Source organism: Pongo abelii, chromosome 10 (assembly GCF_028885655.2).
Source record: "Pongo abelii isolate AG06213 chromosome 10, NHGRI_mPonAbe1-v2.0_pri, whole genome shotgun sequence".
Classification (NCBI taxonomy): Eukaryota; Metazoa; Chordata; class Mammalia; order Primates; family Hominidae; genus Pongo; species Pongo abelii.
This window is the reverse complement of record NC_071995.2, coordinates 83,328,988-83,345,756: the sequence shown is the minus strand read 5'-3', so window position 1 is coordinate 83,345,756 and position 16,769 is coordinate 83,328,988. Positions and strand designations below refer to the sequence as shown.

Here is a 16,769-nt window from a genome sequence, read left to right as displayed (position 1 = left end):
ATCTCTTTACCTCATTGCTTCTGCCCCATTCTCTGTCTCCTCTCAAGATATGATACAAATTTTATATCTTTTCACCATGTGTGACATATTTCTTGTGCTGTTTTCCTCTTTTCGCAATTTTTTTTCTTCTCTGTGCTTTAATTTGGATATTTTCTATTGAACTGTCCCATTTCACTAATGGTCTCATCTGCTATGTCCAATCAAATTCACCCACTGAATTTTAATTTTATGTACTGGATTTTTTAAACTCTAGAATGTAGAGTTGGTACTTCATTATATATGCTATTTTTCTTTTCACATCACGTGTTTAAGTATTTTGCTACTGGATGATAATTATAGGTATTCTAACAGCTCTACTATACTTAACATTTGGATTATCTACAGGTGAGCTATTATTGTCTTTTTTTGTCACTTGTCATTCATATGACTCTGTCTCTTTACATGCTCAACCAGCTTTTTAATTTGACAATGTGTAGTAGACACCTACTTTTGCAGGAGTGGGTTTATATAAATTTAAAAAAGATTTGAAAGGAAAACAAAAAAGGATAATGTTTAGCTAAATAACAGGATTATGGGAGATATCTACTTTAAATTTGTAATTACTTAAAATAATTGTATATAAAAACTCTAGAGTAAATAAAAACTAAAACTTCATCAATAAATGTATCATCAGAACAATCTTATATTCAAAACAAGTTTAATTGTGTTTAGGAAAAAGAGTAAGCTTTCATAATAATCTTTGAACATAAAGAAATATTCAAAATGGTACATTTCATCAAACCTTAAAAGAAATGTTAGAATTACAATTTTATATGGACAACACTCACCAAACCAGCTAACTCTCGTTTTCAAGACATTCTATTTCAAGAAGTGTTTCTGAGGATTAATAAATTTTTAATGCTGTAATAAACTAAAATCTTATACTACTTAGGCAGCACTATCTGAAAATAACCATTTCAAGCATAGTAATGTATTTCAAATAAAGAAAGCTTAATGTGCTAATTAAAAACAACAAATAGATACCTCATGCTGTTTAAATTTCTCTTTCCAAATTTTCTCTTCTTTATAGAGTTCATCATTCATCTTGTCCTGTTCTTGCTGAACATATGATAATAATAAATATGACTATACTCAAATATCAAAAATATTATGTTAATTATATATGATTCTCATAACATATATTTGTAAACAATAGTTAAAGATGACAACCCAACCAATGGCTTTCAATTTTTAGTACTGGGATAACAACTTTAATCTCAAACTGAAGTGTCACATAAATAATACCTAGGGTTTCCATTCTGAGAACATAAAGAAGTTTGCAACCTAGGACAGTTGTTGTATTTATTTGAGTATGTTTATTCACAGAATATAATGTATTGGCTCGAAACACTGTTGGGCATTGTAAAAATTACAATAATGTTTGTAAAATGGGTTTTGTGTTACAATTGTTTTCTCACCATGTCATACCATTTAATTCACATAAATCAGTTCAATAAGTAATGGTTTTCTTTCAATAACTTTTTATCAACACATTCGATAAGACTCCTCAGAATAAACAAAGATCAGTAAAATACAACCCCCTTCTTCAAAAACTCTTCTGATAATGTGAAGACACTATCATAAATTTACACATTACCCAAAATCTAGCAGAATAAGTTTACTGCAAGAGAAAAATATAAAAAATCATAATGAGCATGATAATTAGATCAGGAAAGGTTTTATGAGAAAGACTGTATTTGAAATCACTAGGTTTTCAAGAAGAGAAACATATTTTTGGCACTTATTAAACATTTTGAGCTAGGAAAATAATTACATCTCTGTTTCTATGAAAATCATCAGTTTACATTAGATAAAATTAAAAGAGAACTAAGGAGACAATGAGATCGGTGAGCAAATTATATTAGTGTGTTGCTGTAAGGGAACACCTGAGGCTAGATAATTCATAAAGAAAAGAGGTTTAGTTAATTCATGATTTTGCTGGCTGTACGGGAAGAACGTTGCCAGCATCTGGTTCTGGTGAGGCCTGAGGATGCGTTTACTCATGGTGGAAGAGAAATGGAGCCAGTGTGTCACATGGCAAGAGAGGGAGCGAGAGAGAGAGAGAGGAGAAAGTGCTAGGCTCCTTTTAACAGTCAGATCTTGTGGCAACTAACGGAGCAAACACTCAGTCATTACTATCAGGAGAGCACCAAGCTATTCATGAGGGATCCACCTCCATGACCCAAATACTTCCCACTAGGCCCCACCTCCAACACTGGTGATTCCATGAGATTTCGAGGGGATAAACATCCAAACTGTATCAGAAAGTATCGGAAATGACCATGTGAGAATCAGTAGGACCTTCTGTAGATAGGTAGCAAGAGTGAGAACAAATGCAAAGACAAGGTAAACCTGAAACTGCCACAAATTACCAATTCATCAGATATTTTAAAAAGTGGGAAAAGTTCTTTGATCATTATCTCATATGAGCTATGGGAATTTTTGATGAGGTTTAAGCATGGAAGTAACGTATTTTTAAATAAATAGTTGTCTGACAGTGCTATGGATAAGTGTGAAAAATGTAAGACCAAAGGTAGGGAGACCAATTAGAGAATATAGTAAATATCCCAAGTTAGACCCTCAGGCAGCTTGAACTACAAAGGAGCTGTAAAGTACATGGATGAGAAGATGGCTAATACAATAATTGGAGGGAAGATAGTAATAAAAAAGAAGGAAGAATAAAACATTACCTTCATTTTTCTATCTTGGACTAATGATGATAATGTGGCTTATCAAAACGAAGAATCCCAGGGAAGAACAACTCGGAAAGAAAGACAATGCATTCAGTTTTAGATACAGAAAGTTCTCTGAGTGTGCAGTTTTTGTAGGAGAGTTATGTAGTCTACCTTGTTTTGATACAATTGTAGATTTGGTTATCAACGGTCATTTGTTTTAAGCACCAAGGCATAATAAAGGACACATTAGGGAATTTATTAAGATGAAATTATCAAGGGTGGAGGTATATGGAGTAAGAAAAGAAAGGGACAAAAATAGAATCCATGATGTTAGTTCCTACCCAAATCTCAGGTTGAACTCTACTCCCCAGTGTTGGAGGTGGGGCCTGGTGGGAGGTGTTTGGATCATGGGAGCAGGTCCCTTATGAAGGTCTTTGACCATTCCCTTGGTGATAAGTGAGATTTTGCTCTGAGTCCACATTAGATCTGGTCATTTAAAAGTGTGTGCCACTTTTAAAAATTACCCAGTCTCAGGCATTTTCTTTATAGCAATGCAGGAACAGCCTAATGGAAAACACAAGGACAGAGAGAGAAAATGAAGTCTAAAATGGAGATCAATGAGTAATTGCCAAAGATGTGACAGAATCAAGACAATGTGATCTCACAGAAGTCAAGGGAAAGTAAAATGGTCAACCATCAAATTTTTGCTGGCATAAAATGCTACAGAGGCCAAAATAGCTGAAAACAACCTGCAAGTATAATACATAGAAGTCATTGGTTATCTTCCTCAAGAGCAGTTTCATTCAGTGTGGTAATGCTGCAAAAAACCTAGCAGGATTAGAATTGGATGAGAAATGAAAAAAATGATACAGTATAAATAACCACTCTTTAAGAAGCCTATCATACACAGCCTTTAAAAAGCCAATCAAAGAACAGCTAAAGAAAAACATAAGAATGATCTCATGATTTTTCTTTTATTTTTAGGATGGGAGGAAATTGAACATGCTTATAAACAATAAAAAAGGAGGAAGATGATAGGAGTGTTTCAGCATATAGAAAAAGCATGTGTAGGTTGAAAATGATAAAATATAAAGTAGAGGAGGAAAAGCTAACCTTTGGCAGAAGGAAAAAACATTTCTTCCTGGGATAGGAGGGAAGGCCAATAATAATATTAAAAAGGATGAGTACAGATGTTGATACTAAATAGCTGTGGAATTAAAAGAGAAAGTTCGTATTTGATGCAAAAAAATGTTATGTGATTATTTGCTAATAATGAGGGGGGAGGAATTGGGTGTAATTCTTAAGAGATTTATGATTGCTATTTTGGGGAATGGAGAGGCAGCTAACAAACAACCCAGGAAAGAACTACTGACAGAAGGTAAATTATATATTTAGAGTCAATCATACAAAATGTGGGCTAGTCCCATTGGAAACTTTTAAGCTCCAAGGCATAATGAATTAGGAATTCATTACACCTAATATAATTGCATTTTCTTAAATCATAATTATATGATAAATTGCAAATTAGTTTCAAAAAATAAGTTATAATTCTTTGAGAGTGGGATTTGCTGTTAGATCTCTTTTGCATCATCTAAGCGCATAGCTGAATGCTTTGCCCTTAAGGTAGTCAGCAAAATTTGGTTATAAAACGAATAAAAATGACAACTTTGCTGAATAGGATTGAAATCAGATGTTTCTTAAATCTGAAAATACTACTAATACTTCATAGCAATTATGCATTTTAGTACAAACCAACAAATACTACTCCAATAATCTACATTATACTCAATCCTATTTTGGATTTTTTTTTTTAAAGCTTTTGATCTCAGAAATGACTATGTCATTCTGGTCTATGGGAAAGAAAACGTAACTAAAGGAAAATTAAAGATTCATATCTTACTATTAGAAAAAGTCATGGCATAACTGGTTTTACAATATTACAATTTATTTTAATGTGTTTATTTTCTTTTTTCTTTTTTTTTTTTTGAGATGGAGCCTTGCTCTGTCGCCCAGGTTGGAGTGCAGTGGCACGATCTCGGCTCACTGCAAGGTCTGCCTCCTGGGTTCACGCCATTCTCCTGCCTCAGCCTCCGGAGTAGCTGGGACTAGAGGCGCCCGCCACTACGCCCGGCTAATTTTCTGTATTTTTAGTAGAGACGGGCTTTCACTGTGTTAGCCAGGATGATCTCGATCTCCTGACCTCGTGATACGCGCGTCTCGGCCTCCCAAAGTGCTGGGATTACAGGCGTGAGCCACCGCGCCCAGCCTTTAATGTGTTTATTTTCTACATAGTCAAGAAATGAAATGTCCTCAACATGGAGGATTAAAAAATGCTGAACAAGCTAATGTTCTTTATATGCAACACTCAAACCCAGCAAGTTCTGGATAATGTATAAATCAACTTTAATCATGAAAGATAGAGAAGTCAGTCATGCCTGTTATCCAAATATTCTAAGGTTCTCATGACCTGCAAGTAGGCTCCTAAAATCCACCAGTTTCTCAATACCGATATACCACCACTATGATCTGATTGTGTGGATCTCCAGGGGGAAAACAACACCAACAACACATACGACAGAAATGAAAACAGTACAAAACTTCACACCAAAAAGTTTCCAGTTCAAGGAAGTAGCTTAATTATGAAGGTGGGGCACAGACTGTCCCTAAATGGTTGAACTACTTTTGAATATGTTTTACATGTCATATGCCAGACCATATAGCAAGGTTAATGCATACTCAAGAATTTTTCATTGCTTTTTCCAATGTTTAGAAGCATATAAAGAAAAACAACAATTTATATTGTAAATTTCAGACTATCCACGATGACCCTTGAAATTCATAGACTCCATTGGCCCCCAAGATCAGAAGTGTGTCTGACCTTCCAATGAATTTCAATAAAAACTAATCAAGAAGCTCATATTAAATACTGTTAATTCACAGTCAATTTCTTCCTCTATCAAAGAGTAATTAAAAGTCATACTATTAAGCTCAATCTGCACCACAATCCAAATATCAATATTCTTCAGAGGTAGCTACTGATTTTAAAAATACATGAAAAACAAAAGCAAAATACCTTCTGAATATTCTCTAATTTCTTCTTTTCAACTTTAAATTGTTTCATCCAGCAATGTCGCTTTTCTTCTTCTTCTTGAAATTGTTTTTCTTCTCTATCCCTCTGAGCTTTGAGAGTTTCTTTCTCTTTATCTTCTAATTCCTTCTGTTTCTCTTGCCAAGCCTCAAAAGATTGTCTACATTTTTCTTCCACTTCACAGTATCCAAAATTTATATCAGCATCATCTGCACTCATGAAGAAAAACAACATCATTATTTGTAAGATCAAAACTGTCAAAACTAATTCTAAGTATAAAAGTAACTTTTTCTGAATTTCTTTTTTTTTAATTTTACTTTAAGTTCTAGGGTACATGTGCACAACATGCAGGTTTGTTACATATGTATACATGTGCCATGTTGGTGTGCTGCACCCATTAACTCGTCATTTACATTAGGTGTATCTCCTAATGCTGTCCCTCCCCCTTTCCCCCACCCCATGACAGGCCCTGATGTGTGATGCTCCCCTTCCTGTGTCCAAGTGTTCTCACTGTTTAATTCCTACCTATGAGTGAGAACATGCGGTGTTTGGTTTTTTGTCCTTGCAATAGTTTGCTCAGAATGATGGTTTCCAGCTTCATCCATGTCCCTACAAAGGACATGAACTCATCCTTTTTTATGGCTGTGTAATATTCCATGGTGTATATGTGCCACATTTTCTTAATCCAGTCTATCATTGATGGACATTTGGGTTGGTTCCAAGTCTTTGCTATTGTGAATAGTGCTGCAATAAACATATGTGTGCACGTGTCTTTATAGCAGCATGATTTATAATCCTTTGGGTATATACCCAGTAATGGGATGGCTGGATCAAATGGTATTTCTAGTTCTAGATCCTTGAGGAATCTTAAAGTAAAAAAATAATGTCAACATATTCCCAAAGCAAGAATATGCAACAATAAAATACACTGTTGAATAGACATAGAAATTTCACTGAACTGAATAAAGTCACATAAGTTGACTTAAAATATTCCACAAAACTTAATATGAAAATAAAACCCACAAGTGTGTGTGTGTGTGTGTGTGTGTGTATGTGTGTCATTAAGAAATAGTTAAGAGATACTTAAGAGATACTAAATAAAGTCAGGGATAGTCAAATCTATTGCAATCAGCTGAACATGTGGAAAAAATATTTAAATCAAGTAAATTTAGAAGGCATAAAAGTCTATGATGATATGTAATTTAGTAAGTATAGCAAAGGCACAATAATCTTCAAACATTGTAATTGCTTTTCTAAATATCAAAAGAACAAAAATCAACTGTCCAATTTTTTTTAGATAACTATGATCAATCATATAAAAATTAACAAACATATCATTAAGCAATTTAGTCCACCTGGTAAAACATGTTCATCCATAGGCAAGTCATGAGGACTAGGCTCAGGAACAAAATCAGGAATGGCACAATCAGTTTTACTTCTCATAAATTCTTCTTTTTCTATTTCAGATAATATCTAAGAGGTTAAATGAGTACCAATGATTAAAGAAAATCAAAATAGAGAGTAAAGCTGTCATTTTCATAATACATTAAATATTTATATGTATATACCAAGAATTTTAATGTACTCCAGATTTCTCTCAAATACAAATCTGCAGCACATTGATAATTATTCTCTTTACAATGAATAAAAAAGTTTTCCCATGCAAGCATTAGTAACCCTCCTTATGTTTTTCAGAACTCTAATAAGTCTTTAATATTATTTAATATTATTCCACAATATTCAATTAAACCATCTGACAATCACTTCAAAATGTTTCTACTAATGTTTTCCTTTTAATATATTTCTATTTTTCTGACTGTAGTGACTGTTCACATACACAAACTTTTTATATATTCTATATGATACAAAAGAGAACTATTCTCTAACCTAAATTATATATACATCATTTATATCAATTATTTTCCATAATTATATTTTCACCATACTATAGTTGGAAAGATACAGGCTATTTATTCCAAGGAAGTAACACTATAATAATTTTAAATTAATATTTCAAATTTGAGTATTACAAAAAATTCAATAGAGTAAAACATTAAAAAAGAACAAGAGATATATAAGCAATTTTCAAATTATGTTAAACACATTAGGGAGGAGAAATAGGTGAAAGGAGAGAAAGTTGGATAAAATGAGAGGTAATAGAAGAAAACCTAGGCATTACCATTCAGGACATAGGCATGGGCAAGGACTTCATGTCTAAAACACCAAAAGCAATGGCCACAAAAGCCAAAATTGACAAATGGGATCTAATTAAACTAAAGAGCTTCTGCACAGCAAAAGAAACTACCATCAGAGTGAACAGGCAACCTACAAAATGGGAGAAAATTTTCGCAACCTACTCATCTGACAAAGGGCTAATATCCAGAAACTACAATGAACTCCAACAAATTTACAAGAAAAAAACAAACAACCCCATCAAAAAGTGGGCGAAGGACATGAACAGACACTTCTCAAAAGAAGACATTTATGCAGCCAAAAAACACATGAAAAAATGCTCACCATCACTGGCCATCAGAGAAATGCAAATCAAAACCACAATGAGATACCATCTCACACCAGTTAGAATGGCGATCATTAAAAAGTCAGGAAACAACAGGTGCTGGAGAGGATGTGGAGAAATAGGAACACTTTTACACTGTTGGTGGGACTGTAAACTAGTTCAACCCTTGTGGAAGTCAGTGTGGCGATTCCTCAGGGATCTAGAACTAGAAATTCCATTCGACCCAGCCATTCCATTACTGGGTATATACCCAAAGGACTATCAATCATGCTGCTATAAAGACACATGCACACGTATGTTTATTGCGGCACTATTCACAATAGCAAAGACTTGGAACCAACCCAAATGTCCAACAATGATAGACTGGATTAAGAAAATGTGGCACATATACACCATGGAATACTATGCAGCCATAAAAAAGGATGAGTTCATGTCCTTTGTAGGGACATGGATGAAATCGGAAATCATCATTCTCAGTAAACTATCGCAAGAACAAAAAACCAAACACCACATATTCTCACTCATAGGTGGGAATTGAACAATGAGAACACATGGACACAGGAAGGGGAACATCACACTTTGGGGACTGTTGTGGGGTGGGGGGAGGAGGGAGAGATAGCATTGGGAGATATGCCTAATGCTAGATGACGAGTTAGTGGGTGCAGCGCACCAGCATGGCACATGTATACATATGTAACTTACCTGCACATTGTGTACATGTACCATAAAACCTAAAGTATAATAATAATAATAATAATAATAATTAAAAAAAATGAGAGGTAAAAGTCAATCTAAGAAGTGAATCTTTAGGAGAGACTTTCTCTTAAATCCATTTGTGGGATTTTAACTTAATAAACTGCTAAGGCTCTTCTTATTTTTTAAGTAAGTTTTTCTTTTATTTGTTTCTAAAAACTACTATAAAGTATTGTAAATTTAAATTTTCTATAACGTCTCTGCAGGAACATAGTACATTCCTAAGAAAAACTAAATAAGAGTATATTCATTATTTTCCTCAGAATTTTTAGACAACAAAATTTGTGTAATATAGTTCTACTATTTTATCTACATGCACACTAAATTGCCAGGTATAAATGGCTCAACCCACCACTTTTAATATTCTTAAACACTGAAAATTGAGTGCTTTTATATCATATGCCAGAAGAAACCATAAAACCACAGATGATTTGCTTAAAAATAATTAAATTTTTAATATTTAAATCGGTGAACTTAAAATCAGTGAAGTATCAATCTTGTGTAAGAGAGAAAATTTCTAATTGTAATAGTGAATATTTTAAGTCAAATATTGAATATATACCTTAATTAATTGCTCTGAACTGTCTTCATATTCAGTTGACAGTCCTGTTCTTAAATGCATATGATTATTAGAAACTGCTCCATAACTACAGCCTAGAGAAAGAAAAAATACATATAACTTCCAATATTAGAGTATAATACAACATCTCAAAATTTCAAACCCTTTCTTAATTTTTAACCTCAAATTCTATCAGGGTATATTGTCGATCAGTAAGAGTAACTCAGAATAACAGAAAAATTATTAAGAATAAACAATAGAGGAAATCTGTTATCTTTATTCTAAAAATAAAAGTAATAAATTTCTAAAGTGCTTTGACTCTATCATTTTCCATATTCTAGTGCCTGAAGTTTATTTCCCAGGCAAAAAGAATCATGCCTGGCTTGATATTGCAATGGCACCTTGATTAGAAATCAACAAAAATTCAACTCTGCCACAAACCAGACATGACCTTGCACAAGATATTGAAAACATTTTAATAAAAATATTAATTAAAAAATTATAATTATTACCATGTAAATGAAGAGGAATTATATTTCTTATTTTATGAGTTGTTGAATTTTATAATTTTTTAATTGTGTGTGCAGATGTAGTTATGTTTATTTTCTTTCATTCAATTAATATGTTATAACATGGTAATATTTCCTAATAGCAAACTAACTTTACAGAGGACCATTCGGCTGGCTCACTGATTATTCACACCTATTTTGTCAGATATTATAGATTTTCTTTTAACACCTATTCACTACCTTTCTGGCATGCTTTCCTGTGTGAGAGGTCGAAAAGAAAAAAATGACATCATCCAGATACCTTTGCAGCTAGATTTCTGAGAGTGATTTAGTTTATGTTCATAAATATATTTACATAACTCTTTTTTTTTCATAAATTATTATGTCTAAAGGGAGGCAGGTGATGATATTTTTATTTCTATGAGCCAGAATGTGGTAGAGGGAGCTCGGAGTTGGGAGACAGGAGTGTATAGTAGAGGATTAATGTCTCTGAACTTCTTAAGTATAGCAGACAGCAGCTTCTGATGCAGCCCAGTTTTATGATATACATGTGGGGTTTTTTCTACACCTTGGATGTTTAGACTAGAGACTGCTTCTTCAGTCTTATTAATAATTCAGTTACTTATTCTAGTAGACAGTCCCCAAAGATGTTTCTCCCAAAGAATCACACCTACTGGTATACATACCCTGTGTAGTTCCCTCTCACATAGGACATAGGCTGATCCTGCATGACCATCAGGATGTGGCAGAAATGACGCATGATGTCTGAGAAAAGATCATGATAAGCCCTACAAGGTTCCACCTTGGTCTCTTGGTATTTTGCTGTAGAACACTTCTCAGAATCTACATGATCTGAGGAGCGAAAGCCACAGAGAGAGGCTACATGTAGGTGCCTCCAGTTGAAAGCCACATCTGAACTCTCCAGCCAACAGGTGGCATCAATAGCCAGACATTTTAATGAGCTATTTTTTTTGTAATCCAGTCAAGCCTTCAGATGACTACAGACTTAATCAACATCTGACTATAAATGCATGAAAAACCCAAGCAAGAACTGTCCAGGTGAGCCCAGTCAACCAACAGAACCAAAAGATATAATAATAAATTATTTTAACTTTCTAACTTTGTTTCACAGCAATAAATATTCAGAACATCTATCCTTATAAAAATAAACAAAAAACCTTACTGCCCATAAAACAGCTAGTGCCCCTTCTCTACAACTGAGAACCCCGATCAATACATCTATATTTATAACACAGCAATAAATATTCAGAACATCTCTCCTTATAAAAATAAACAAAAAAACTTACTGCCTAAAGTAGCTAGAGTGTCTGTTTACTACAACTGAGAACTCCAATCAATACATCTATATTCATAAATGAAACTAGCTTCTAGTTTCTTTTATCTGGGCTATGCTTGTACAATTTTGATCTGAAATATATAGCTTTTAGAAACAAAGTATTTTTGCTCCTTAATAGGTTGTAAGAATTTAGTTGTAACATCTTTCCTAGTTTAGCAACATTTGAGAAATCTCTTTCCACCTCTTTGCCATATTATTGATTTGTTTTTCACTTTCTCAAATAATTTTGATAATTTAAGTTTTCTTGAAAAATCATTAATTTAATTAATTTTAATTTAAACTATCATCCTGTGTAACAAATAATGTAATAAATAATTTAAATTAAATAATTCATATAAGAAGGAATACGTAATGTAAATTATTAAAGTATTACACAGGATGATAATTTAAATTAAATTTCAATAAATTCAAATTTAATAAATAATACATATTAGTACAATTTAATGAATAATAAACTTATGATAATAAATTTAATAATTTTAACAATTATTTTAATTTAATAAATTAAAATAATTAATTTTAATAATTTATACTGAAAATAATTAATTATACTAATATAAATTTAATAATTTTAAATAATTTAAATAATTAACCATTTTAAATAATTAAATTAAATTTTCTGGGAAAATTGTTTTATTCATTATGATTGTCAAATATCTTTTATAAGGCTCTGATTTATTTGACCTTGTTAGAGATCAGATTAGATTACATTAGATTAGAGTCATATACAAGATCTCATAATTTTCTAAACCACTGCTGTAACTGTAGTTGTATCTCAATTCATGTAACTAATTTCTACAATTGTGTTTTCCTTGATTTTTTTTATAATTAGGCTATAAATAGGCTGTATAACTGTTAATGTATTTATATTTTCAGTGTTTAAACCTTAGTAAAAATAAACAAAACATGTCAACATTCTTCATAATTCAACCATAGATAATCATTGTCAAAATATACAGTAAACCTTTACATAGCAATTCATGCTGGTGTTCGGGACAAAATTCTTGGAGCCACCTTCCTTTCTTCATTTTGTACCAGTCCACCAATATATGCTTCTCTTTCTACCTTAAAATAATGTCCAGAATATGACCATATTTCTTCATGTCTACTCAAACCACTCTCATCTCTTGTCATATTATTGCAATAGTCTTGCAGTAGCTTGACTGCCTCAAGGCATATTCTCTACACAGTCAACAGAATGATTGTTTCCAAATAAAATTCAGATACTGTCATTGTTTACTCAAAATTTTTTATATGTTGAGAACAGAATCCAAAGTCCACAAAACAGTTTGGAAGAGCCCTATATCATCTAATCCCTTGTTTTCTCAGATACAACCAGAAACGTTTACTTGCTGTTATTCAAACATATTAAATCCACTCAGTGGGCCTTTATACTTCCCTCTTTCCAGAATTACAGGCTTCCTAGATAACCACGTGGCTCAGCTTTACATTCATTAAGTCATTGCTCAAATATCACCTTTTCACAGAGAACTTCCCTGACTATTTAAAATAGCAAACTCCAGTCTCTATCTCCTTACATTTTTTTCCTTCATAGCAGTTATCACTATTGAAATATTGCATATTTGTTTATTATCTGTCTCCCTACACTGGAACATTAAAACAGAGAAACAGAATCTTTGCCTGTTTTGTTCACTGCTGTATTCTTAGTGACTAGAACACATTCTATCACAAAGCAATATTTATTGAATGAATATGAATATCTACACTGTAATTTATACTAATACATAAATGCCATTTAATTTAAAAATAGCTTTTAAGATATCATGAATATTTTTTACGTTAAATATTTGTCTATGTCATTTTTTAAAATAGGTTTATTAGTCAACAAAAAAGGTCTTGTTGAACATTTAGAATGCTGCCATTTCTCATTATAAACCAAGCCAAGGTTAATTCTAATTAAATCTTTGATCTTTCCATTAGTCTTAGAACAATTCCAAGAAGTAAATTTGCACAATTCAAGCAAAATACTGTTGGGCTTTTCAAACAAATGATAATATTTTTCCCAAAAAAAGATGTATATACTAATATTGCTAAAACAGTCTCTTGATAAGTTGTATTTTCTTTAATATAAAATAATAGGATGTCTGGTATTAATTAGGACTTCCGAAACAAAATGCTGATGGTATTTACTGAAGACCTAAGAAAGATAGTAAAAAAAAAATAATGAATGAACTAAACCCAACAGTCCAATATACTGTAGATATATTAGAAATACACTAAATGTATACACATGTGCACAGTAAGAGATAAGAACTTTAAGCAATTTAGTTTACTAAATTATAATCTGTTCATACTTACAGAAAGCTTATCTGCCAGACAGATGCAAATAGTACTTACTTAAAATATCAGTATCTTCCAGGTCCTGAAGAATGAGCTCTTCAACAGTTTTACTCCTGTTCTTTATGATGTTAATACAATGAAGAACTGATTCTGGTAATTCAACTGAATCCTAAAAATTTGAATAATACAAGAAACTGTGAAAGTGTTTATTATCAAAATTATGTGTCAAATTTTGGACCCTTCATTCCACATCAAAAATGTGACCAAAACATGTAAATGAAGTAAAAAGGTTCCATACAAACAGCATAGTTCAGACAAATATATTTGGCTAGAGTTTACTTTTAATTTTCAGGTGGTTATGCATTTCAAGAAAACTCTAAGAAAACAAATGAAAAGAGTTACCTACACATCACTTTCGTTAACTTTATTAGAGGCTGTTTATTTTTGAATGCCCTCAATAGTTGTATGTATTTTTAGATTAATTCCAACTTCAAATAAATATTATCAAATATTAATCAAAACTGCAAGATTATTTTTTCAAAATATTTAATGTCAAACTAATACCTGATATAATTATTTATTACATTCAAAACTGGCTTTGTGATTATCATACACAAATTTAGTCACATTTGTGAGCTATTATAAAATATCTACCAATATAGCCTATGTAAATCGATTTGTAAATTTTCTAAATAGCTAAATATATTGATATGCAAGATGCAAAAATAAAATTCCTTCCTCCATAAACACCGTAACTAGTTAGAAAATATAATGCAAATAAATAATATTCATAACAACAAAATACTTGAAGCATCTAGGAACAATTTTAATAATAATCTTGAAGTTACACATATCTACGTGATGACAACACTTCACTGAGGGACCTCAAGCATGGCATCAATGAAACAATATAAATGTTTCTATATGGAAGAACATGATATGCATCTGCTTTTATTTAACTAAAAACAAATATTGTCTGCCATACTGGGTTTTCATGTGTTGAATTTAGGATTTACAGCCAGCTTTATTTTCTCTATCCTAACTAATGGATTTCAGTGTTTAGTTTTGAGAATGAACATCAGAAGATAATGAGAAAATATTACCTTTCTTTTAGTACTACAGAAAAGCATGTAAAATTATATGTCATAAAATGAGTCCTGATAAAGTAGTGTATTAAAAATAGTGACAAAAATATCAATTATACTTTTCTGACATCTGTCCTGCATTGAGATTTCTATTTCTTGTTTAACTAAGAAACATTTTAAGCTACCTGGATTATAGAGATTGTTGTTATGTCCTGGGAAATATAGTTCATAATCTCTAAATCCTTAGTTAATAATTTTTTCCCCTGGTAATAATACTTACATTGATTCTAAGTGATATAAATAATAGTGAGGTATCTTAATTGAAACAGAAGGGCTTTAAAATTTTCTTCTTCCTTTATATAAAAAGGTATAATAAAATAAAATACAATCCATTATTCTGTTGGATTTCATATTCAAATAAAGAATTTCAGATTTTTTTGTCTCATTTAAATGAGCTCTGGATAAAAGACATAATAATGTAACAATATTAATTTTTCTAAATGTAGTAGGTAGGTTTAGTGCAATCCTAATAAAATACAAAGTTCTGAAATCTTTAAAAAATTTTCTTTTTCAAAAAAAGCTTAGTTAAGATTTTCAAATAATAAAACGATGTGAAGAATTTGGTCCACTCAATATTTACTACAACAGTAGGAAAATAATGAACAAAGTAATGGAAAAGAATAGACAACCTTGGATAGATCATATGTACAATAACTATCAGTAAGACATATGACAAATCAATTGAGAAAAGTTAAACAAGAGACACTGGAAATATTAGCTCAATATGTGCAGGAGATTTTCAAATTAGTTCTACATTTCATAACATTCCTGAAAATAAATTCCAGTTGGATTAAGGATATTGGTATAAATGAATAAATCTATGAATAAACTCTGTAAGCATATAAACATTGGTAAAAATACACCAAATAAAAGGATAATTTGTTTTATTTCCAAAAGTAACCATTTTGATATGTCAAAAGATTTCATATACATTTTTCTTACCATGTAATTTAATCATGCTAAAATGTTCACAAGTAAAAACAAAAATCAGGATACAAATATATATAATGATAATCCCAATTTTACGAAGATGTATAGGTGACTATATATATTCAATATAATTTATATTTATATAAATTGTTTATAGCAATGCTGCTAAAAATGAGAAGTATATAAAAATATCCTGAGAAAAGTAATATTTCTCCTGAAAAGCCTACTCCTGTTAAAAAGCTCAAAAATGCAATACTCACTGTATCACTATCATCACTCTGGGTTTCTGATTTTGTATCACTCTCAATGTCTTCTTTTTCCAAGGAGGAAATGCTGAGTTTATCCAATTCAGCTTCTATTTCTGCTTTCAGCTTTGCATCATCATCATCGTCCATTATTCTTCATAATAAAGCACAGAACTGCTTTAAAAAATGAAGAGGCTAATATGTCACTAAAAATTATGCGTTCTCTAATTTGTCATACCAATCCAACATATTTATTTAAACATGTTTTAATTTAACAAACTTTTATCACACCTTATTATGGTTACACCAAACATTGTTTTATCTCTTCAATCATTCTTTTTAAACTTTGACTACAAAATGATCAACTGTAATTGTACGCTAATACTCTTATTGATTTATATGTTTATATAATTGCACTATATATAATAAAGATCAGAATTGTTTATAAAATTTGTTTCAGTTATTAATACATATAAATGTAGGTATGTATGCATGAGTTGCAATGTAATATGTGTTTTTGTTAATGTTCTGTTTTTTATTTTTCACTGTTGGTCTTAGTCCCAAAAAAGGTTTGAAAACGTACTAGTCAGCTATCATTTTATTTTTCATGACACTAGTTTAAACTTCTTTTTTTCTTTCCTCAAGGGCCT

The 16,769-nt window shown here is 31.5% G+C and overlaps 1 protein-coding gene across 10 annotated transcripts in view; it reads right to left on the bottom strand.

Moving 5' to 3' along the window:
- The window catches only part of LRRIQ1 (leucine rich repeats and IQ motif containing 1), a 243,654-nt gene that overhangs the window by 215,638 nt on the left and 11,247 nt on the right, over nt 1-16,769 (bottom strand). For 2 of the 10 annotated variants that reach the window (XM_063712208.1, XM_054527444.1), the window contains exons 2-7: nt 16,135-16,273; nt 13,857-13,968; nt 9,636-9,727; nt 7,158-7,275; nt 5,788-6,011; nt 1,024-1,098 (exon numbers count right to left, since the gene is read on the bottom strand). In XM_063712208.1, coding sequence (XP_063568278.1) covers nt 1,024-1,098; nt 5,788-6,011; nt 7,158-7,275; nt 9,636-9,727; nt 13,857-13,968; nt 16,135-16,273 — 760 coding nt within the window. Of the gene's footprint in view, nt 1-1,023; nt 1,099-5,787; nt 6,012-7,157; nt 7,276-9,635; nt 9,728-13,856; nt 13,969-16,134; nt 16,297-16,769 lie in introns of those variants that run through there. The other 8 variants (XM_054527442.1, XM_054527445.1, XM_054527446.2 and 5 more) reach the window with 6 other exon arrangements.